The 21,863-nt window shown below is 57.1% G+C and overlaps 8 protein-coding genes across 22 annotated transcripts; 2 read left to right on the top strand and 6 right to left on the bottom strand.

Annotated features, from left to right (window-relative positions):
- Nucleotides 1–49: 49 nt before the first annotated feature.
- On the top strand, nucleotides 50–2,731 carry KVP18_002478 (uncharacterized protein; the record flags this gene model as incomplete). 4 transcript variants are annotated; one of them, XM_067953383.1, is made up of 5 exons in its annotated part: nucleotides 50–562; nucleotides 591–1,448; nucleotides 1,475–1,650; nucleotides 1,677–1,952; nucleotides 1,981–2,731. In XM_067953383.1, 5 exons carry the CDS (start codon nucleotides 50–52, stop codon nucleotides 2,729–2,731), a joined length of 2,574 nt encoding a protein of 857 aa, XP_067809605.1. The 4 variants fall into 4 exon arrangements, with proteins under 4 accessions (XP_067809605.1, XP_067809606.1, XP_067809604.1 ...); XM_067953384.1 differs by lacking the exons at nucleotides 1,677–1,952; nucleotides 1,981–2,731 and having other exon boundaries at nucleotides 591–1,580; XM_067953382.1 differs by lacking the exons at nucleotides 50–562; nucleotides 591–1,448; nucleotides 1,981–2,731 and having other exon boundaries at nucleotides 1,642–1,956.
- Nucleotides 2,732–2,742: 11 nt separating this feature from the next.
- On the bottom strand, nucleotides 2,743–3,477 carry KVP18_002481 (uncharacterized protein; the record flags this gene model as incomplete). Its single annotated transcript, XM_067953390.1, has 1 exon — nucleotides 2,743–3,477. The coding sequence occupies one exon, from the start codon at nucleotides 3,475–3,477 to the stop codon at nucleotides 2,743–2,745; it is 735 nt and encodes a 244-aa protein (XP_067809612.1).
- A 16-nt stretch (nucleotides 3,478–3,493) lies between these two features.
- On the bottom strand, nucleotides 3,494–4,435 carry KVP18_002480 (uncharacterized protein; the record flags this gene model as incomplete). Of its 2 annotated transcripts, none has more annotated exons than XM_067953389.1 (1): nucleotides 3,494–4,435. In XM_067953389.1, the coding sequence occupies one exon, from the start codon at nucleotides 4,433–4,435 to the stop codon at nucleotides 3,494–3,496; it is 942 nt and encodes a 313-aa protein (XP_067809611.1). The 2 variants fall into 2 exon arrangements, with proteins under 2 accessions (XP_067809611.1, XP_067809610.1); XM_067953388.1 differs by having other exon boundaries at nucleotides 3,494–4,411.
- Nucleotides 4,436–4,555: 120 nt separating this feature from the next.
- On the bottom strand, nucleotides 4,556–5,496 carry KVP18_002476 (uncharacterized protein; the record flags this gene model as incomplete). 3 transcript variants are annotated; one of them, XM_067953379.1, is made up of 3 exons in its annotated part: nucleotides 4,556–5,068; nucleotides 5,095–5,243; nucleotides 5,271–5,496. In XM_067953379.1, 3 exons carry the CDS (start codon nucleotides 5,494–5,496, stop codon nucleotides 4,556–4,558), a joined length of 888 nt encoding a protein of 295 aa, XP_067809601.1. The 3 variants fall into 3 exon arrangements, with proteins under 3 accessions (XP_067809601.1, XP_067809599.1, XP_067809600.1); XM_067953377.1 differs by lacking the exon at nucleotides 5,271–5,496 and having other exon boundaries at nucleotides 5,095–5,232; XM_067953378.1 differs by lacking the exons at nucleotides 4,556–5,068; nucleotides 5,095–5,243 and having other exon boundaries at nucleotides 5,263–5,496.
- Nucleotides 5,497–5,876: 380 nt separating this feature from the next.
- KVP18_002477 (uncharacterized protein) lies at nucleotides 5,877–6,638 on the bottom strand (the record flags this gene model as incomplete). Of its 2 annotated transcripts, XM_067953381.1 has the most annotated exons (2): nucleotides 5,877–6,313; nucleotides 6,341–6,638. In XM_067953381.1, the coding sequence occupies 2 exons, from the start codon at nucleotides 6,636–6,638 to the stop codon at nucleotides 5,877–5,879; spliced, it is 735 nt and encodes a 244-aa protein (XP_067809603.1). The 2 variants fall into 2 exon arrangements, with proteins under 2 accessions (XP_067809603.1, XP_067809602.1); XM_067953380.1 differs by having other exon boundaries at nucleotides 5,877–6,638.
- A 41-nt stretch (nucleotides 6,639–6,679) lies between these two features.
- Nucleotides 6,680–9,717, bottom strand: KVP18_002475 (uncharacterized protein; the record flags this gene model as incomplete). 5 transcript variants are annotated; one of them, XM_067953372.1, is made up of 3 exons in its annotated part: nucleotides 7,675–8,173; nucleotides 8,203–9,032; nucleotides 9,061–9,717. In XM_067953372.1, 3 exons carry the CDS (start codon nucleotides 9,715–9,717, stop codon nucleotides 7,675–7,677), a joined length of 1,986 nt encoding a protein of 661 aa, XP_067809594.1. The 5 variants fall into 5 exon arrangements, with proteins under 5 accessions (XP_067809598.1, XP_067809596.1, XP_067809594.1 ...); XM_067953376.1 differs by lacking the exons at nucleotides 8,203–9,032; nucleotides 9,061–9,717 and having other exon boundaries at nucleotides 6,680–7,777; XM_067953374.1 differs by lacking the exons at nucleotides 7,675–8,173; nucleotides 8,203–9,032; nucleotides 9,061–9,717 and adding an exon at nucleotides 6,680–7,651.
- Nucleotides 9,718–9,974: 257 nt separating this feature from the next.
- KVP18_002482 (uncharacterized protein) lies at nucleotides 9,975–13,617 on the bottom strand (the record flags this gene model as incomplete). Of its 3 annotated transcripts, XM_067953393.1 has the most annotated exons (2): nucleotides 9,975–11,827; nucleotides 11,925–13,617. In XM_067953393.1, 2 exons carry the CDS (start codon nucleotides 13,615–13,617, stop codon nucleotides 9,975–9,977), a joined length of 3,546 nt encoding a protein of 1,181 aa, XP_067809615.1. The 3 variants fall into 3 exon arrangements, with proteins under 3 accessions (XP_067809615.1, XP_067809614.1, XP_067809613.1); XM_067953392.1 differs by lacking the exon at nucleotides 11,925–13,617 and having other exon boundaries at nucleotides 9,975–11,354; XM_067953391.1 differs by lacking the exon at nucleotides 9,975–11,827 and having other exon boundaries at nucleotides 11,890–13,617.
- Nucleotides 13,618–13,714: 97 nt separating this feature from the next.
- On the top strand, nucleotides 13,715–21,863 carry KVP18_002479 (uncharacterized protein; the record flags this gene model as incomplete). 2 transcript variants are annotated; one of them, XM_067953386.1, is made up of 3 exons in its annotated part: nucleotides 13,715–13,787; nucleotides 13,817–21,567; nucleotides 21,596–21,863. In XM_067953386.1, coding segments are annotated over 3 exons (8,092 nt in total), but the record flags the coding sequence as incomplete, so codon positions are not given. The 2 variants fall into 2 exon arrangements, with proteins under 2 accessions (XP_067809608.1, XP_067809609.1); XM_067953387.1 differs by lacking the exon at nucleotides 13,715–13,787 and having other exon boundaries at nucleotides 13,948–21,621.

Here is a 21,863-nt window from a genome sequence, read left to right as displayed (position 1 = left end):
AACGCGCAGTTCAATTTGTAATGCAACAATTTGTATCTAGATACGCCTGATGCCTAACAAGCGATCCAGTCGAACTGTTAGCGGCACCACCAACACGACCCGGCGTGGCGTGTCGGACGTAAGCAAGATAGCCTCGCAGGTATCAACTCCCCTGGAGAAGTACGGCAAGATCCAGCAGTTCATAGTGTCATATTCGGGCAAAGCCAACCCTGAGATGAGCCGTGTTCAGTTTCTGCAGAAGACTAAGCTGTTTCCTCTGGTGTTTCGGAAAAAATCCTTGGAACAGGAGTATCTGGAGTCTAGGAGGGAATTGACCTACGTATCTGCGAAGTACGCAGGGGTGCTCTGCATATCGGCAATGATCTTGTCCACGGCACTCATATTGATTCTGTGCATCTCCCGAAAAGGCATGTACTTGCCGTTCGACGACGTCATGTTGCTCTTATCCACCGCCCTCCCAACGGCACTGCTCCTCGGCATGCTTGCATTCACAGAGAGCATCCACAAGAAGCTGTGGTCAAAGGGTCATGCCGAAACCGTGGCCGTGTGTCTGTCCTCTGCAGTGAGAACACGGTGGGGTTTGCACGCAGCTCGCGTTCAGTCTGGCTCCTGTGAATGTCGGTATCTTCTGGGACTCGCTCCCACCCTTCCAGCCAGATGAATTCGGATCTTTGACAACCATTCTGAGTGACGAGTTCCTTGGTTGGATGTTGGACAGCATCATTCTTCGAGACTGGCTGAGCAAGTACATTTTCACCTTCACTTTGATTTTCATGTTCGTCGTGGCCAGGGTGATCACGATTCGCTCGACCTGGGCAGTGGTAGCTAACGCGCTCCTGACGGTGTTCTATATCGCTGGGCCTGCTATTCTTGCCTTTCTAATGTACAGGTACGTCGGGGAGTGGAAGTCTGTGCTCATCGAGATTATGACAACCGCAATCTTTTTCTTCTGCCTTTCGGTATCGTCCTACCTCAATGACGTCAGTGAGAGAATCACGTATCTTACCGTGGTGGCTAGCCAGAAGAAGATCGATGCTTTGAAGGACGCCCTGGAAAAAAAGGGCACGGATGGCAAGAAAACGTCGACAGCGGCCGAGGAATTGGTAGACATCGTGGAAACGGCAAAAAAACACTACGAGGCGGCTGCCCCCAGCGACGAAGGCGAGCATATGGTGCACCTCAAGACGCTTTCCGATGTTCTTCACTTGCTCACGCACCACGAGAAGCTGAACGCTATCCACTTCGACCGTGTGTCCGCAGAGAAGCGAGAGGACCTTGACAACCTGCTGGGGGTATACAAAGCGCCTACCAAGGAGCAGTCCAGCTTCTCGGAGCACAGCACGCCCATGTCGACCAGGTCGGCCGCCGACGACTTGCCGCCGCTAGGCCCCATGGTTCGCGCGCAGCATCGGCCAGCGGAGGCGGTGCAGTTCGCGGCCAACAAGCTGGTGAGTACCGTGTTGTGTGGACACAGCCTGCCGTACTGGGCTGCCAGTTCGGAGAAAACTGGGACCTGGACATGCTGTCCCTGTCGCAGACGCAAGAGAACATTCTGTACGAGGTTGGGTGTAGCATGCTGAAGCCGCACCTAGGCCTCCTGCGCACGGATTTCGCCACTGTCCAGTCCCTGTGTTGGTGCATATGCGAGGAGTGAGCAAGTCGGCGGTGTCACACAGCTACGAAGACAACCCTTACCATAACGGCACCCACGGTGCTTTCGTTTGTCACGCGGCATGTGTCTTCGTGAACAAGTCGGGGCTGGGTTCGAGTATGCTGTTCGGGGCCGAGAGGAAGATCGAGCTGATCGTGGCAGCGCTTGCCCACGATGTCGGCCACCCTGGCCGGAACAACCAGTACTACATCCGAATCGAGCACCCGCTAGCCCTTCTCTACAACGACAAGGCCCCTCTCGAGAACATGCACTGCTCCTGTTTGTTCACTTACCTAGCGAAGTGAGTTATGGGGTCCCGTTAAATCCAGCCCCAACTGTGACATCTTCAAGGACAGCGACTCGCGACTCCAAATAGCTTCCAGAAAAAACATGATCACCTACATCCTGGCAACGGACATGTCAGAGCACTTCAAGAACATATCCGGTTTCCGCATGCGAACGGGCGCTGAGGACTTCGACTTCCATGCAGTCGAGTCCGACGCCATTTTTACGGCCAAAATGGCTGTGAAGTGCGCCGACTTGGGGCACACATGCGTAGACTGGAGTCAGCATATGAGCTGGAGCCTCCGAGTCACCGAGGAGTTCTATCAGCAGGGTGATGATGAGGCTATACTAGGTTACGTTAAGAGCGTATTGTGTGACCGAACAGACCACCTAAAAATGGCTGGGAGCCAAGGAGGGTTCATCTCCTTCGTGGTGGACCCCCTTTTAAAAACCATGGTTGATTTGAACCAAAAAGACCTACTGCCAGTATACAACAATCTCCACAAGAACAAGCTGAGATGGCAGGAGCTCGCAGACAACAAGGCCACGCCGCCGATACCCGAGGAACTGCTGAACAAGCAGAGTTCCCACAACTCCTTGCCCATGCTGATTGCACGCAATCTCCACACGTTGATGGGGACTGACACCAAGGACAAACTGAAGGACCTTTTCGATCGTCAGCAACAGGCGTTGGAGGGTCTGGAGACGCAGCCCCTACTTTTCAACCGAAGTGCGCAGACCTCGCAGAGACTTCTAGACGAGCCATCCGACGCGCAGTTCGTAGTCGGAGATTGACGTGGAATGGATCACAACTCAGATGGTATCGACACTGCAACGGCAGCGCAGGTCTGCAGACGCTTGGAGTTCTTGCATGCGCAGCAGTTCGGAACGTTCACATGCACGGTGATGTGTCGCGGCGAAATGGTTTTGGTCCTGCGGTGTCGGCGGACCGCCGTAGAATGCGGTTCAGAAAGCGGCGCGGAGCTATCCCAAGAGTCAACAAAAGTGTCCTCGAGAGAGGTGGTTGCTCTACGGTGGCCTGGAGAGCGCGACGAACCACCAGCCCCGCGTACGCCTGCAGGGCTGGGAGCGGAGTACTGCACTCCAGACACCGAAGACGACCGGTCCTCCGCAGGCGTGTGCGCACCGTCCTCGACCCTCGTCGTTGGCCCATCGCAGGTCGCCTCCATGGACGGGACGGAGCTGTATTTTACGCGTATGCAAGGCGGGTTCCGTAAGCTCTCCTGCTCCTTGAGGGTGCGTAAGGTGCTTCTGAAAGGTGACATCGGAGAGCTTGCACTGTCAGCTCTTGAGACCTTATGGCCTTCTCTCGGTGGCCAAGCCAGCATGGGTCGTTCCTCGTGGACTGGGAACAGGGACAAAAATTCGTTCTTGGTTGGCAGTGGAACTTTCTGGGCGCCATTGTGTAGAGTGAAAGAAGTTGGCAGGTCGATGCTCTCGAAACTGGGGTTGTACACTCTCTGAAAGCTGACAAAGCTCATGGGCTTGACGCGCCTATCATTGGGATCACGACGCGACATAATGACTCTTTTCACATTAATCACATTCTTCGTTGCGAGAGCGTGCATACCAGATGCCTCCTGCAACGGTCACCGCTACGAGGAGGACCCCGGCAGTGCAGCCTAAGACGATACCGGAGATAGCTGCTCCCGAGAACCTTGGGGCCATGGCCTGCAGTCGGGCGAGTGCCCTCTCTGAGTATTCCTTGGCCTCTCCCGTGAGCTGATCGGATACAATGTACATCGGGGAAAGCACGAACATGGCGTCGTTGATGAAGTGGTTGAGCGTCTCGATCTCCTCCGCATTTAGCACTGCCTTTCCACGAACGGACCGCACTGTACGAAAGAGCACTCCCATGGCTTTAAGTTCACTTCTAATGTCCTTCAGCAGGCCCCGGAAGCTCGACGGAACGTCTTTGAGACTCTCGGTGCCCTGCTGGACGGCGATAACGCCGAGGTTAGCCACCTCTCGCACTAGCGGCACGAACTCTTGAGGCACGACTAGACTCTTAACTGCGCCGGCCACCAACCTCACTGTCCGGATGCTCTTTTGGAGTACTTTCTTGAATCTGGGACTCTCCGGGTCTACGTCCGGCAGCTCCGTTGGGTAGCCCGTTAGGCCAGTGAAGTCCTTGATGACGAGTTTCCCCTCAAGGTACGCCGGCATACGAATGTTCTTGAACTTCTCAGCGTACTGTTCCAGCCTTCCCACAACACCGAAGTTGGGGCTGAACCCGCTGGGGTCGACGTCGTTATCTGCGTCGTAGTCGTCATAGTCGTCATAGTCGTCGTAGTCGTTGTAGTCGTTGTAGTCGTTGTTGTCGTTGTAGTTGTCGTAAACGACGTCGGAATGGGGGCCGGGATGGAAATCGCGGGAGGGACTCAGCTGGGAAGCGACATCTCCGTTGCCACAGGCACAGGCCAGGCGAAGCACAATTAGGAAGAGCTTTGTCATTAGATTAATGTTTATATTCCCCATGAAAAAATACGCAACGCTTGTTTCATAAAAGGCACGTGTTGAGTCGTAACGAACGGTTCAGTCATCACAACCGTCGTCGTCGCCGGGTGAAGCTTGTCCCGATCTGTAAAGGAGTACAGGTTAGGACACCTGATCTTCACGCTCATAGAAGAGCAGGTACGGACAAAGCATTTGTGACAACTCGGTGTTTGTCTGTGACTCGCCCAAGTACAGGTCAAGCTCGGCAACGGACACCTTGTTGAGTTCCTCATCATTCGTCAACCACCACTGGTTCCCCACTTTCACTAGGGCCACGTAGTGGCCCTGGGAGCGATCGCCGGCATGCAGGATGACTGAGCGCAGAATCCACGGGAAGCGGAGGTAAGGTTCTAGGAGGAAGTCCTCTGGAATGGAGACGGTGTCGAAATTTTTCGCGCCGTCAAAACGCAGCCGCATCAGTTGCACAACAAGCATGCGTGGTATGTCCGTGATAGTCTCGAGTCGCCGTGCTGGCTGTTGGACCCTGCAAAAACTACATCTGTAGCGCGCACCCTGTGCCGTCATGTACTCGATTTTGGGTTTAACGGTGGTGTCGAAGGAATCAGCAATGTCCACACGAAAGTAAGGGCTTTTGGCAGGCACCCTGGAGGCGTGCTGTAATGCGTTTACCTAACACTTACGCCGCACTCAACGCATTTCGTCTCCGCCGTCAGTTCGACGCCGAGCACGACGTCCACCCAACTTTTGTTGGGGCTGCATTCCAGCAAGGCGTCCAATATGACGAGGTAGAGGTCGTGCACATCGTGCTGTTCCGACATTCTAAGCGTAGCTTGGTAGCATCTGCCCGTTCACCCACTTCCGCTGTCAAGCAGTTCCAATATCGCTTTCAGTTTCCGATTGCTAGGCCGCTCCAGCAAGGCCATGAATGCCCGCGAAAGCTCGCTTTTGGAGCGATTTCCGACCGCAGGCCTAACCATTCGCTGCGCGTACTTGACGAACACTGGCGAGGCACGCACCGCCTGCAGCAAGCTGTTGAAGTAGCAGGTGTTGCCATAGTTGGTTAGCGGATACGGGCCTGCCATGAGTAGCAGTGAAATCCTGATTTTTGATGGACGCTGATGGGTTTTATCTCGAAGGCCACGTGGTCGAGGAGACTGCACGTCCCCAGATGGACCACGCCGACACATACCAGACTTTCGACGTCAAGAACAAGGTGGACGTCGGCAAGTATGACGACTCGACGGTCCGCCTGCGACGCCGGAAAGCGCTGCTGCAGGCTACGCACGACGAAGAGCTGAAGCACAATCTCCCAGGCGTGAACGAACTCGTAGTGAACCACAAAAAGCGCCTGCGGAAGGAGAGTGCGACCACTGGCATCTATAGCAAGATCCACACTCATGAGAAGACCTCCGTGGAGGTGCGCAAGGAAATCAAAAAGCGAAAGCGCTCGCTCAAGCGGGCTCTAAGTGCCCACGACGCCTAGTGAGGCGTCCGTCTGCGGGTTCGCTGTGACGAGCTGCAAGGCGGCAATCGTGTCGTTGATGTCCTCTTGAATCTCTTGCAGTTGCCTTTGGTGGTGCAAACGCAGCACACTCTCCACCGTCTGCTGAAGAGAGGCCTCGCATAGAGGCAGGGTGACGCCTGGCGGCAAGGAAGACGGCAGCTCGGCTTGGGTAGGATGTGATCGCGCGATAGCTGCGTTCAGACCGGACTTTACGTCGCTGACGCAGTGCGCCTGGACCTGCGGGAGGGATAGCGCATCTAGCCACGCGTTCAGTGGCGCTGTAAGCGAGAACTCTGACGCCGATGGAGTGTCAGACTGCTGAATGGCGATTTCCTCGGAATTGAGCGCATCGAGGTAGACGTCTTCTAGCGCCATATTGACAAGCGTCTGCAGGGCTGTGTGGAGCGGGTTTCGCCACTCACCGTCGAGAAAGGAGCTGATGTGGGCCTGGGGACCTAATGTCACACCCAGATCACGCAGGTACCGCTCGAACCCGCTGGTCCAAGACGCTTTATCCTTGAGGCGCTGTCGGTCCTTGGGCTTCCACAACCTGATAGTGGTCTCTTCCAACCATAACACCAGGTCCCTAAGGGCTGGAGACCTCAGGAGGCTCTCCAGACTTGACGCAGTGGTGGACTGGCTCCACTTGTGGCTGTCTGGAAAGCCTAGGAACTGCACTTGAGCTGCGAGCAGCCGCGGGCACCCGTCAGGCAGCGTCATAATACGTGTGATTTTAACAGCAGTCTGCAGAATGTATGTCACTAAACTTGCACTTCACCAAACTCCTTTCCGATGTTGTCGAGAGCGACGAGGCAGCTCTGGGCCACCACTGCGTTGGGGTGAGTCTTGAACTCTTGCAAGGATTTAAAAGCCAGCAGCCTGCATTTCTCCACCTCCGCAGAGGAGGATAGGGGCACAGCCCCGACAGACCCTAAAGCGAGCGCCGCCTCGTGGCGTGCCATCTTGTGTTCGTCCTCCGCAGCCAGGCAGTCGCACAATGCAGAGGTCGCTCGGTGCGTTTGGATCTGCCCCAGAACGAACGCGATCTCGTGTCGGAAAAGGGCGGAGCTCGTATCCGTCTGTAGGGCGTGAATGATAGCTTCAGCAGCGGCATCAGTCCCGATATTTCTCAGAGTAAATAACGCCTCGTAACGAAAGGTCAGGTCCAACTCAGAATCCAGCAGCATTTTCCCCAGGACAGGAACGTTCTCTGGGGCCTCCATGCCCTTGATGGACACACAAGGATCTCGAGTGACAAACTCGCGACCTTCTCCCTGTTTAAGGGAGTAGAGATAGAATAGGACTCTCTCCTCATCTACAGGCACGCCAGAACTGTTCTTCTTCTCTATCAAGCGAATGGCTAAGTGGCAAGTTTCGGCCACTGCCGTGTTCTCGTCGAATTCAAACTGCCGGAGAACTGGCAACGCGCTGGCGTCGCCAATCGCTCCAAGAGCCTCTGCCGCTTCGTGGCGCGTCATGGCATCTTCGTGCAGGTCGCACAGGAGTGTAGTGAGATGGGGAATGGAGTCCAGGTCGCCCATTTGGCCCAATACATACGCCACTTCGTGCCGAAGCAGCACAGACTCCTTGTCTGCAAGGGCTGTAAGGAGAACAGGCAGAGCAGCCGCAGTGCCGTGATGGCGAACCCAGAAGAGACCCCGCATACGATCTTCAATGGGGTTACCCACGTTCTCGAGGAGCGCCTTAAGTGTCTCTAGGGCCGGGACAGACATCAAATTGGCCATTATGTTCGCACTCACCCACTTGTCTGCGCATCGAACCTGGCTTGCTGTCGCCGTCGCCGAAACGGTGTCGGCGCCACCAGCGAATCCGAGAGCTCGTTGACACCGCGTGAGCATTTATCCAGCAGCTCCTGTAGCCGTTGGAGGTCCGCGTTTGCTGACAGTCGGCTGCGTTTACTGGCCAAGCGAATCTCGCGCAAGTTCGCGTGGTGTCGACGTACCAGGTTCTCTAGGATACTCAGTCGGCTGAGAGCTTCCAGGAGGTCTTTGCTTCGGGCTGCACCCGTCTTGAACCGTTGGATTCCTATGAGGAACTCCTTGATTGGTAGATGGGCTTGCGGATCGTCGGGGTCTGCGAGGATGTCACATATGGAATGCACATCGTCGATGTCGTTGCACCCGAATGACCTCAACAGCTGCGCGAGGCTTGGGTTGGTTCTCAATAGAGTCACATAGTCAGCTTTTGTCAGAATGTCCGTTCCTCTATCGCGCTCGATACGCCGCTGGATGCGTCTGTGTGACGAGTCCTCCCTAGTTCCCACATTCGGGCATCGTTGGTCTCCAGGTCCAGCCGCACGTCCTCATCCTTTGAAAAGTTCAGCGCGCTTTCGACAATAACAGCGGTGAGCAGGTTGAGAAAAGCGAAGCATCCTATTGCCACGAACGAAACGAAAATCCACCAGGTAAGTGGCGATACGTTGACTATTGGGTCGATCATCTCGACCCACCCATCCAGCGTGAGCACGCTGAACAGGGATTGCATCGTGCGCGGCAGCGTCCCAAAACGGGCCTGGGAGTACTTGTGGATGTCTATGCCGATCATGTCCAAATACCAGCCGTTGTACTCGCCATAGAATTCTCCCTCGCTGATTAAAGTGGTGATGGGCACAGCGAACATGAAAATAATCAGAAAGGCCATGAGCAAGCCCCAAAAGAGGACACGGAAGGAGGAGGTCAGGCCACGTACTAATATGCCAAACTCGCGGAAGAAGGCGATGTACCGTAGCGCGGAGACCGCACGTAGCAAGCGCAGTGTGCGCGCAATCGTCATGCGGGAGAAAGCACTCGCCTCTGTGGAGCTGGATCCGTATATAGCCGTACAGATCCCATAGGGAACCACCGAAACCACAAGAACCCCGATATCAAATACCGAGAACATGTCCACGAAGAACCTCGAGCCGAACAAACCCAGCTGCAAGGCCATCTCTGCCCAGAAGCTGATGATGTAGACGTGCTCAAACGTCCCACACAGCCACACAATCGTCGATTCCTTTCCACTATGCGGGGTGGTGGTCGAGACGGCGATGGCGACGGAATTCAGCACGATGCCTATCCAAACCATAATCTCCCACAACCACGAGTGGAAGAAAATCTGCCTGAACCCTCTCGGATGCACCCACCGACATCTTACTTCGCACTGAAGACTGCTCAAGCTGCGAGTTCTCCACTGCCAAACGCAGTTCGGAATCCTGGTCATTTTGGTCCTCCACAGGGACGAGCAAAGAGGCGAATAGCGCGGCGTATGTGTGAGCGTGCAGCCCTGACTCCATAGCTTCCCGAAGGCCCCTGCTACGAATGGTAGAGGTGAGTTCCACCGTTGCCTCCTCGGAAACCGGGGAGGGAATCGTCACCGCAGCAGACTTCAGCACCACGCTACCTCCGCGCACCGATGAATCTTGCTGCCGAATTCCAGATGTCCGCCCCAAAATACGGCGGCGGTTTGAGTGACCTGCGATCTCAGATTCTGACTGCGAGCTGGAGTCTTGGTACTCGTCGGAACGGGGTCGTCTCCTTGAAAGAAGTCGCGAGAAGGTTTGCAGCCGCCTCACCATCGTTGGCTTGTGAGAGCCGGAGGTCATCGATGAGTACGGTTTGAGTATATCGGCAGAGGAGGTTGAGGTGAAGCTGGACTCTGCAGAGCAATCGGTGTTCATAAACGCGGGGCACTCGGTCACGCCAATAGCGGTGGGCGAAGCTAGCTGCGGGAACGCACGCCCTGGGGTGGGGTCGGCGAAAGGAGTAAGATTCGAGTAGTGTACGACGTAGTCCGCTCGCATTCGCAGTTTCCTCCGTTTCCGGCGAAACACTGGTCGCCGCTCCGGCGTGGCAGTACTGTAGGAAGCGTCGTCGACCTGACGGTTTCGCGAAAAAAGGCGTCCAGGAACGATCGTAAAATCACAACCGTACGCCTGAGCCTCCAAATCTTCGGATGGCTCGTTTCGAACCCATTCCTCTTGAGGGGAAGACACTTTCGCAAATGACTCAATTGTCCTAAAAAATGCGGTTCATACCTGCGCCGCCAGCAAAATACACGCTACTGGCTGTCAAGCAAAGTTTTCTGCAGACCCGCGACGGCTTCGGTAAGAGCGGTTGCCTGTTCTTGCATTCGCAGCACGTCCTCATGAGCTTGTCGCCGACAAATCCGGTCGTACGATTTCATATCTCGCGCCTGCAGTAAAATGCGACGTACCAGGTTCTCAAGAATACTCAGTCGGCTGAGAGCTTCAAGGAGGTCTTTGCTTCGGGCTGCACCCGTCTTGAACCGTTGGATTCCTATGAGGAACTCCTTGATTGGTAGATGGGCTTGCGGATCATCGGGATCTGCGAGGATGTCACATATGGAATGCACATCGTCGAGTGATTGTACACCGAAGGACTTCAGCAACATGCCGAGTTTGGGATTGAAACGAAGAATTCGGAGGTACTCCTGCTTGGTCAGAATTCGCTTCTTCATGTACCGTTCCATAGTCTCCTGCAGGCAGACGCGCTTCCGGTTCCCCTCCGCTTCTTCACGCTCCTTCTCGTCTTTGCTGAAGTTGAGGGCACTTTCGACTATGATTGCCGTCAACAGATTCATGAATGCGAAGCAGGTGACTGCCACGAAAATCAGGAAGAAGAAATAGACGGGCGGCGAGGCGAGGACCAAGGGGTCGATCAGCTCTACCCAGGCGTCCAGGGTCATCAACTGGAACAGCGTGGCGATGCTGCGGCCCAAGGTGCCAAACCGGTACCTCGCGTAGCTTGCGACATCGATGCCATTCAGATCCTGAAACCAGCCGTCGTAGGCACCAGCGAAAGTTGGGGAGCCTCCGATGTAGGTGCAGGATGGAACTGCAAAGATAAAAATAATTAGAAAGCACAAAGCCATCCCCCAGGCGAGCACGCGTAGCGAGTACGCCAGTCCTCGTACCAATATCCAGAACTCTCGGAAAAATTTTTGAAAGCGGAGCAGGTAACTGAATCTGAGGACCCGCAGCAGTCTAAAAATGCTGCACCGCTTCCAGGCGCGAGCTTGGACGGAGTCTGGACCGTAAATACCGGTGGAAACGCCGTACGGAATACTGGAAATCACAAGGATGAAAAAATCATTGATGGCGTAGATATTAACGAAGAACTTCGATCCGAAGACGCCAAACTCCAGTGCCATCTCAACCCAGAACGCGAGCAGGTACAGCTGCTCGTACGCGCGGCACACGCTCAGCAACACGTCGTCGTTATTTTTCCGGCCATGAGAGGTTTGTATAGCGACAGATGCCGCGTTCAACAAGACGAAGAATGTGACAATGAATTCCCGAAGCCAGCTCCGCAACAGCCTCTCCAGACTGAAACGCAGCGGCGACTGCTCCAAAGCCGAGCCCTCGAGGTCAACTTCCTCCGCGGAGGCACGCTCGACCGGCTGCAGCATGAGCTCCATCACAGAGTCCCAGAATTCCCTCGAGAAGAAGATCGCCGAAGCGGTCCTCGCGCTGCGCTGCGTGTGGCTGTTGGCAGTTATGGTGTGGAGCGAGGTGCTGGCGATGCGACACGAGTTAGGTCCACTGGTCGTGGGTGGCAGCCGTACGATGGAAGCCCGGTTGATTAAGCGAGACCTGCGTGTATTGGAGTGGTCGATGGTGTCGCTTTCGTCCGAGGTCTCGTATATTGGGGCAGTACGAGGCAGTCGGTTAACCGGAGTCGATGTCATGGGTCGTCCGATGCTATGGTTCGAGGTGAAGTGCGCTCTGGGCGATCGCTGGATGCCGGAGGTGTAGTGGTGGCGCTTGGGATGGTCTGTCTGTGAAGACATTTCCTGGAAATCTCGCATCTTGACTGGCACTTCGGCCTTATCTGTGAAGGGCACTTCAGCCTTATCTAGGAATGGGCCTATTTGGGAATGCCTAATCTTTACTGGTACTAAAAATAAAAATATTTCTAACCTTTGACAATCAAAAAGAAACTAAACTGCTAAGTTACTGCGACGACGACACAGAAGTGAACGACACACTCGACGTCGCGGACCTTGTATGCTGAAACTCCTCATGGCTCGCCGGCTCTTTGGCGTGCCCATGCGTCCCAGGGCCCCAGGCCTTGCCTCGACCACCGCAAGGGTTCGCCCAGCCGCCACAGCACACATTGCGTCGCTTCTTCGAAGTCCGTGTGCGCTTCTCCTTTCGGTGATGCGTAGAGGCAACGACGTGATTGAAGTCAAAGACGATGTCACGGTACTTGCGAGAGACGTCATGGTCGCCCTCGGTGTAGACGTTGACTACAGCGAAATTCTTCTTCTTGGTCCACCCAAAGTGAGAGAATTGGTGGTGGTTGCCAAGGTGATTCTCCATACCTCGGCTCATCGCGTGACCGATGTGGCTGGAAGCGCTCCCCTTCGCTGTGATGTTGCCCGCCACAATTTGTTTAGCGCGGTCCAGCTTGCGGTCGCGTGTGCTGCTATAACGGAGGTCGACAATATCGGTGCACCCGCCTTCGCCGAGGCCGGAGGAAACGAAGATAATCTCCCGCTGACCAGCCTTCGCCGCTCTCCAATCAAAAACCTTGGAGAGTAGCATGGAGGCTTCGGGCACGGCTACGGGTTGGCTCCAGGGCGATTTTTTGACGCCCAGTGTCTTGGTGGCGCCAGCTCCTATGTGGCAGATGGGGGAAGGGGTGATGACGAAGAGCACCTTGGAGTTGTCAAAATAGCCGTTGGGTGACAAAGCGAAGTCGACGTCTTTCCACTGCCGCTCTCCGAGCATGCGGCATTCGCCGCCCAGACCGTCGTGGAAGACTCGATGTGCCCTAGTGTCGAGCAGCATGAAGCCTACGCCGCCGAAGCCATGAAAGTGGTGAGCCTGCCCAACCTGTTCGGCTTCGCCGTAGCCCATAGGGGTGTAGTCCTCGAAAAGCGCTCGCTGGTACTCGTTGTAAACCTCGTACGCGCACTTGGATAGGAATGTATTGATATTCGAGTCGTCCGAGTCCACGTTCTTGTCGAAGCCGGGGCAGATGTCAGCTTCGTTCATGATCATGAGGTTGGGAACGTTGGCTAGCGCGTGCCTCGTAGTAGGGTAGCTCCAAGCCTTGCGGTATGCCGAGCGGAAGAGATGCAGAATATCTTCGTACTGAGCCAATCGACTGGCCTGAGTGCTGCCGACGAGTCTGCTGTAGGCCACCTCCCACGGGTAAAACCGAGAGAGATGCTCGTCGCTGCCTTTGTTGTGCTCCTTCTCGTTGTCGGTTGCGAGGTAGACCTGGTTTCCCATGTGGATGCAATAATCAATGTCTCCTCGACGGGCTTTCTTGTAAACATCCTTCCAGAGATCCGCGTGAGTATCAACAGTCTCGCTCAGATCACTGTACTTATTACCGGACACAAAGGCGAGTCGTGCCTGCTTCTTAGTAATATCCCAGAGCGAGGGGACTGTGCGGAACACCGACTTGACGACGCCTGGGACGGGAACGTTGAAAGAGACCTTGTACCGCGTGTCAGGTGAGAGTCCAGAAAAAGCGAAGACGTGTGGCTTGTTAGCGACCATGCGTTGGCTGACACCATGCTGCTCGCCGCCCTCGTCCATGAGATAACATTGTAGTTCGGTGTCGGCCGAGACCTCCGCCAAGATTCGAGCCGTCTTGTCGGTCACAAGTCCAATCACAGGACCCACAGACACGAAGGGAGTCAATGGCCTATCAGGCTCGTACTGCATGGCTGAATTTGGAGGCCGACTAACAGGGTGCATCATCGTGACTAGAAAATGACTTCTTTTACAGCAGTCATACTGCGGGGCAAACGGGAATTTATTAATGAACGTGCCGGAACTCCTCGCTACGCTTAGGTCTACCACCGGCGTCGTGGCCAAGCGAGCTCATTTGCAACGTGTGGTAGTGAAGCTGTCTTTACTGCAGGGTTGGCAGACTCTGTACGCAGACCCGGATTCGCCAGCGAGCTTGCAGACTATAGCCCCAAATTCACACGTCACTCGCCAGTGCCGATATGTTGGGTCGTCGACGAAATTATCGACGTGCTCGTCGACTACATGCACCGCGAGGCGGAGCGGGTGTCCTTACGTGGGGCTGCAGCCGTTAGCGACTCCGAAACAGTAAAAAGCATCGTCACCGATCTCGCGTGCCTGCCATACTCAGCTGTACACTCTCGGAAACCCCCCACATGGCCCATCATGCTGGATATGTTCCCTCCGTTCCCAGTGCAGACGGAAGCCGGATGCATGTTCCTGGAAGAGAGGGAGCTGCTGACAGGGCGCCACGCCTTGGCAGAGCAACAGTGCGCACTCGCCTTCATCGCTGACGTCACTCTCGAGAAGCTCATCATGCACGTCGCCCAGGTGTTGGAAGATGCAGGACCCGCGGGCGCGTGGGCAGAAGACTACGTGGGCATGCTGGACGCCTTTCTGGATGGACGGCCAGGTATGGTCCCAGTCTTCAGGTCGCCGCTGTGTATGGAGGTTCTCTCCAACTGCCGCCGCACGGTGCTCAGCCTGCTGCAGTCGTTTCTGAGGTCCCAGCGGCCGAAGCGCATCCGGACGGCGGCTCGTCTCTGGCGGACCGCCTTTGCCTCGAACTGCAGCCCGCGACAGCTCATCGTCTCCGGTAACGGCCTGGTCAAGTGGTTGGTCCAGAACGCGACGTCCTCCAGTCCTGTCCTGGAGGCCTCTCTGCAGAGCATGGCAGAGGTCTTCAGTGTCGAGCCAAACTGCCTGCTGCGCACCTTCATGAAAACCCCCACAGACGTGGTGGCTGCCTTCGAGGCCGCTCTGGTGGAGTGGTCCTTCCTGCCGCACCACGTTCGATCTGCAGTCGTCACCATGGTCAACTTCGTGCTCGATTCCCAGCAAGTGCTGCCCGTCACCGTGACCTGTGACTGTCGAGCTTCATTCTCGGGCATCCATCCCGTGCTCGTGCAGTCGTTGCTTCGAAAGCTGCTGCTTTCTCTGCTTCGAGTGTTGCCGACGTTCATTCGGGACCGCTTCAAGACTGTCTGCGAGGACTCGGCTGCGAGTTCTTCGGCTGCCGTCACTGAATGGCGCGAAGGCATCGAACTGATGTGCAGCGCGTCGCTCAGCCTGGCGTTACGGACCCCACATGATTTCCTCCGGGTGGCACTACAGGCAGACACGGCTCGGACGAGTGTCTACGCCACTCAATCCCGTCGTCTCTCCCAGACGCAGGTCGACGTCAGCGGGAATTGGCTCCTGTCCGAGGTGGAGGAGGCGGACCAGCTGGCGGCGGTCATTGAGCCGACCAGCGGCCTCAGCGCCCCGCAGATTCGTTCCCGACTTAAAATGGTACTCTTCAGCTACCTAGAGCTAGCTACCCGGTCAGGAGACGCTGGCTCCCCGTCGATTCGCCATGTCTTCTGTGTCGCGCTGACCCGGCTGACTGCCCGCACGCGCCCGTTGCTGATCTGCCTGGCGTCCAACGGCTGCGCGCGGTGCCGACCTGACTTCAGCCTGCTCGACCTACTGGGAGTGCACCTCGCTGTCGCTGTGCGCGCGGCCCTCCACGGGACGTCGCTGCAGCTACCGCAAGCCGAGACAGCGCCTTCATCGTCTGTTCTCCCATGTCTGATGGGCGCTCTTAGCGCCTGTCTCGGTTCCTCAGATGTGCCATTTTGTCCTCCTTGGGTTGATCCAGGAGTCGTATCAGAGACGAGTCTCTCTGTTGTATGTTGGAATCTGGGCCTAGAGGTCTTGTCGAGCCCTCCTGTGGACATTGAACGCAAATCTATTTTCGCGGAGGACACTAAGCCTCAGTGGTTCATGACTCTCGAACACGCTACTGTGCACATGCTGCTCTTTTCGACCAGACCCCGAGCAGAGAGGCTGACTCCAAGCATCTGGGACGAGCACGGCCTTGTCGCACCTCCGGATCCGCCAGTGTCGCCCCTGACCTCCTTCGACGCGCCTGTGAAAAGCCGCCTAAACTGGCTGCTGGGCCGCAAAGACGACATCCTTCTTCTGGACCTGGTGTTTACCCCGCGGCAACGCCCTCCCCAGGAGTCGACTACCTTCGGAGCGGCCGTGACTGCACCGGCTGCGGGCCCTGCAGTGGACCAGGGCGCAGCCATGGCTTCGCTGAACAAGGCCACGCAGCCCGTGCTGGTCGCCTTTGAGAGCGGAGATCTCTACAGCTTCAGCGTGTCGAACCCATGGGTCAACGGTCATGTCACCGACGTCATTGAAAATTTTTGCGCAACTGTGGACGCCCTCGCGCCCTCCCTCCATGCACTGCCCGCCTGCATCGTTGAACTTCAGAGCGCCACTTTGAAGGTCCTCTTCTCGGGATTGGACGAGCTCATGTCGCTGGAATCCGACCTCATGGTCGAGGCCGTGGATCCTTCTAAGGGCTCGGCACTTGTGAATCGGGTGGCGTGCTCCAAGGTGCGTGCGGGGCAGGCCATGGAGAGGGTAGCTCGAATTGTCCCTTGTTTGATGAATCACGAAGTCGGACTCTCGCAGTTCAAGGAGGACGTCTCATCGGTATGTCTGCTCCTGGGCTGGACGGGTGCCACGATCCGCCGCTGCCCGCTGCTGCTGCAGTTGTGGTCGGCGGAGGACGACCTGGCTGGCTCCCCTGTGAGTACTCCTGGTGCTGACGAGGACAACTGGACCGGAATAAACAACAAGGGGCGCATTCTCCACGTGTTTCTGAACCGAGTGTTCCAAGCGACGCCCAACCCGTCGCTGCTGCTGGCGCTGTCGTGGCTGTACGGTGCTTCCGACGCGCAAGGACTGCTAGTTCGACTGGGCCTGCGCGGTACGCCCCCGGAGGCGACCGCCCTTGAGCTTCTCCGCCCGCCATCCTTCGATGACACCCAATGCACTACTCCCAGACGCTTGCGTCCGCAGGCTGTGGAGGCCGACGTAGTTCTCCAGGGCTTGGAAACCTGCGTACCGCTTCGTGTACTACTTTCCGAGCGACTCTCAGACCTGGTATCGGTACTACACGAGGCAGAGGGCACATGGTATCTCCTGGAGAAACTGGTCCGCTTGGACTGCTCATCATTGAACCCTGCCGCTGTGTTGACGGAGAAATCGCCTCGAGTTCGCGTTGTAGGGGGTCACTTTCTGAACGGGGTCCTGGAGCACGACGGTGCCTTCTCGCGGCGACTGACGTCTCCAGAGCTGCTGACGCCTCTATTGCAGGCGCTGGCCCCTCGAGCCAGATCTGTGTCTCTGCCCGTCTTGGGTTGCGCGGTGTGGCTGTGTTTAGTGGGCTGTGTTGAAGCTTCCGGCTTGGTGGGTGCTTTCGAAGAACGGGCCGAAGAGGAGTTCCTTGGGTACCTGTCCCAGTGGACTGCTGATCTTACTCAAGCAACCCAGACGGAGTTGGGTCGAGTCATGCTGCCCATGGTGGCCGTGCTGAACTCCACGGCGGGAGCGCGTACACGGCAGTGCCTTGTGAGTGACGTGGTTGTCCCGCTACTGTCCCTCGACTTTGTTGACACCTCGCTGCTGGACGTGAAAAAGTGGGCCGACTTCGTCAATCTCCACCGGCTGCAGGCTGTCGGCATCGTGGTGCGTGTGGTAAACTCCCTGACGCGCGTACGACCCCTATCAGCTGGTGCAACCTATCGAGAGGTTTTTCGCGTGTCGCGTCCCCCCGCCAACGCCCCAGAGCGCATTCTCATGGGCGACACGCTGATGGCGCTGGCGTCCGTCGTGCATGGGCTCCCGCCCCGCCCATTTCTATCCTGCGTCGACACGGACACGCTTTGGATGGACTCCCGCCTCTTGCGGAAGCTCGAGACCCAGCTACCTCCGGGTGTCGCCCCCTGGGCACGTGAACTCACTGACGTGACTTGCCTCTGGGAGTCGCTCCCCAAGCACCCCGACTGGCCCTTGGCTGCGGCCCAGGAGGCCATCAGATCCGGTCGCCTCCAAGATGCCACAGTGCCCGTGGGGTACCTGCCCTTCATTGTTGCGCTGCTTGGAAAGGAAGAGAGCGCGGCGACTGCCGAGGTAAACTCAGTCAACGTGGTGGCCACAGAGTCAGCCCTGTTGATGGCGGTGGCCTTGTGGGGCGACGAGTTCGACGTCCAGGTGGACCTGGTCGTTGGGAGCCTTCGAAAAGCTCTCGACAATCATGGTTGTGTTGACAGCTCTACGGTGCTGCTGTTGGCGGCTATGGCTTTGATCCCCGATGTCGGCCTTCCCGAGAGCTTGGCGCGAGCGATGATCGCCCACTGCGACATTAGACCCACTTTTTTTGACCTGCTATCGGCGACCTTTACGCACTGTACCCCCGGTTGGCTGCTTTCGCAGCGGCGGAAGTGCGCCGCTTCTCTATTTGCAGAGCTACCGTCCACAGGATCAGTATGCTTGGTGGGTCATCTGGTGAGAAGCATTCGTAACACGGACTACGACCTGCTTCGATCTCTGGTGAAGTCACTCCGTTGTCGGGACCATCCAAATTACGCAGTGTTGCTCGGCGTCCTCCGTGACTGCAGCTGGAAGGACTTGCCGGGAACGGACTGCTATTCGGGCCAGTGGTCCTTCACCATGGCGGTCTCCGCCCTCCCCCACTGGGCATTGACCGAGATTCAATCAGTTGGCCTGCAGGAAAACGACCCTCCTCGTAAACGCGCCAAAACTGCAACGCAGACCGTCGAGGTGCCCTGTGCCTCGCTTCCGCCCTTAGCGGCGCCCGACCCCCAAGCGCCGCTGACCTGCTTTGTAGAGGATGTGTGGGCTCAGCGCAGCCCTACGCATGTGGCGGAGAAGCTGCTGTCGCTTCTCCTGGTGGCCACCAGGGGATCGACGCCGGTGGTAGACTCAAGTCGTTGCCCTTCGCTTTCCAGCATCATGCTGGTGGTTCATCTGCTTTGTGGTGGTCGCCCAGGCGTCCTTCTGACCAAGAGTGGAGTCCTGAAGCTGGACGTCACACCAGGGTCCGCACGCGCCCCCGAGTCGCTGGACTCGCGGCTTCTAGCTATGTTCGACGCCGATCGCATCCTGAAGGGCGTCGCGGACTCCTCGGAACCGGCCTCGTGCGCAGTATACCGATACCTCGCTGGTGGCATGCTTGCTCTGCTAGCACGGCACTGTCCAGCATTTCGGGCACACCTGTCTACCAAGAGTCTGCAGTGCTGGTGCCAGCTGTACGCGTGGCACTCGGTAGCCCACGCCCCTGACCCGCTTCCGCTGCTGGTGGTCCTCCTGTTGGACTGGTCTACACGAGGCCCCGCCTGTGTCTCTGTATGCGCCTCAGTGATCAACGGACAGTTGCAGTCGCCGCCTTCAGCGGTGTCAGACGCGGTTTCCACGGTGCTGGTTATCTTCCTGGAGGTGTACAGGGGCCTTCTCACCAGAGTCGCTGACTACGTCCTGCCTTCGCGCGACGAGACCCCTGTGGCTGGTGAGTTCTCTCAGATGTTTCGTAACATCAATCTGGAATCGGTTGGCGAGCGAGCTCTGCAACTAGACATGCCCGAGCTAGGCCTTGTTTTCTGCGAGATGCACCTCCAGAACCACCACTTCGAGCTGACCCCCAGTGCAGCACTGTGTGAGGAGATCCAGTCATATCCGCAAGGCTTTCACCCGCCTCCAGCATTGTTGAAGACGCTAAACAACAACATCTGCGCTGTCTACCCTGAGCAGGCCGAGCCCATGACGCGTTCTCATTACCTAGCGTTCGAGGTGGCGGATGTGGACACACTAGTTGCCGGCATTACAGCCGATCTGGATGCCGACGCGTGGGAAGCGCAGCTGGCTGGGTACCACGACCTTGCCTCCCAAAAAGAGTCAATCCGCTTGAAGGCGCGGTGCCAGCGGTGGGCTGAGGACTGGCTGGGCCAGTTGGAGGCGGGCGTGGTGGGAGACCCCAAGTACGCAACGTACTGGTGTCAGTTCCTTTGCGACGACGGCGAGGCTCGGGCAGCGCTGGAGTTCGCGTACCGTACATTGAAGGCGCTGCCGGTGGAGCATTCTTGGCGGCACGAGGTACAGCTGGCGGTGATCCGCGCGCAGTGGGGCACGGGCGACGAGCAGCTGCGCAGGGTGTGTCTTCGACTGGCTCCGGGGGTGCTATGCGACCTACAACGCAGTAAGAGTCCAGCTCGCGTGGAAGCACTCGTCGACGTGGCACAGTGGTCGGTCCAGTTAGGGGTGAAGTCCGTGCAGGAAGTCAAGAAGGAGTTTATTGACGAGGCCCTCCAACACAAAGCCGGGCGCAGCCGAGCACTGCTCGAGTACGGACAACTTTTGGACTCAATGCTAGAGCAGGCCGATGCAGCGCGGTACTCGGCGACTCGAGCGGAGGCCCAACAGATCATCGAAGAGCGGACTACGACGCTGCAAGGGATGCAGACAAGACGGGCTTGGCTAATGAAGCAGTCGAGTAAGTCGCAGCGAAAAGAGGTGGAGGCGGTGCTACGGAGGCTGGACCACCAGATTCACTCGCTGGAATCCAACATCGGGGATATGGAGGAATCTGTGGCCGACTGGTTGGTGCGAGAGACCCTAGAGACCTATTGGTCCTACCTCGCCACGGTCGATTGCGACGTCCGAGTGGCAGCCCGGGTGGCGACGCTGCTTTTTTCCGTGGAGTCCGACGAGGTCGCCGAGTGCGTGGTTGGGTTGCTGGAGGCGCCCTGCCTTGCACAGCTACGCCACTTGGCGCCACTGACTCCTCAGATTGCCTCGCGTCTTCAGGAGCCGGTCAGCGAGATGGCCAAGGCGATTTTTTCTCTTCTTGTGAAGCTCCTTGTGCACTTCCCATTCGCTGCGTTCTACCCTATATGGGCGTTCTCCAGAACCAGCAGGGAGGCTATAGCGAGACGGGTAGTAGAAGAGGCAATGTCCCAATCCCAGAGCGTCAACTATTCGAAGACAATCGAAGCTATGAAGGTCACCTCCGACTTCTATGTCAAACTTGCGGACTTGGAGGTGCCGGAGAGCGCTTCCAAGGGTAAAATGACCCGCAATGCGGAGCTCAACCGCGTTTACAAGCAGCATTGCGCTTCGTTGGGTGTCCAGCCCATGATCACGCTCATCAACGAGGACGCAGTCACCGGGCTTTCCGTTGCGGGGTTCGAAGCTTTCGCCTTGAACCACCCGGAGTGCATCGTGGACCGAGTAGAGAGCACGTTTTCTATGACTGCATCTGGTATCCACAGACCCAAGATTCTGGTTGTATTCGACAGAACGGGACATGCTCACCGACACCTGGTGAAGGCCAAGGACGACTGCCGATCAGACTCGACCATGCAGCAGGTTTTCCGCCTGATGAACCAGACGTTCCGCCGTGAGCGTGGCTTGAAGGGCGTGCAGCTGCGCACTTACGGCGTCATTCCTCTTTCTCCACAGCATGGGGTCATTCAATGGGTGGCTGGGACTGCGACATTGGGTGAAGTGCTTCTTGGGTCGGCCAAGCTGCCCGGCCTGCACCAGAAGTACTTCCCAGGCGACCTGACGAACGAAGAGTGCAAGAAGCTGCTTCACACCGAGCGGGAGAACTACCTGCGACGGTCCCGGAACCGCTCATCACTTGCACACAGTCTGCATGAAGTTTTTCGGAGCAGTATCCTCCCGCGATTCCGACCCGCACTACATTTTTTCTTCTACGAGAGGTTCCAGTCGGCCCGAGATATTCTCGAAGCCAAAAGGCGCTATGCCGTCTCACTCGCGGCGTGGAGCATGGTGGGCCCCCTCTCCGTCACGCACGCAGACATGCCACCTCCTTGGAATAGGTGATCGACACACCAACAATATCTTGCTTGATCTGGAGTCGGGTGAACTGATCCATATTGACTACGGAATAGCGCTGGATAAGGGTCGATTCCTGCCGGTGCCCGAAATAGTGCCCTTCCGCATGACCCCAGACCTTGTTGCAGGCCTGGGCTGTTTGGGGGACGCCCTCTTTGACCACTCTGGGCATGGCTGGTTCAGGAGCGTTGGGGAAAAAGTCTTGCACACGTATCGGGCCAACGCGCCGC

The sequence above is a fragment of a genome (genome assembly GCF_019968955.1).
Source record: "MAG: Porospora cf. gigantea A chromosome Unknown PgA_NODE_334_length_21863_cov_344.639, whole genome shotgun sequence".
Taxonomy (NCBI): Eukaryota; Apicomplexa; class Conoidasida; order Eugregarinorida; family Porosporidae; genus Porospora; species Porospora cf. gigantea A.
This window is presented reverse-complemented; position numbering and strand designations above follow the sequence as displayed.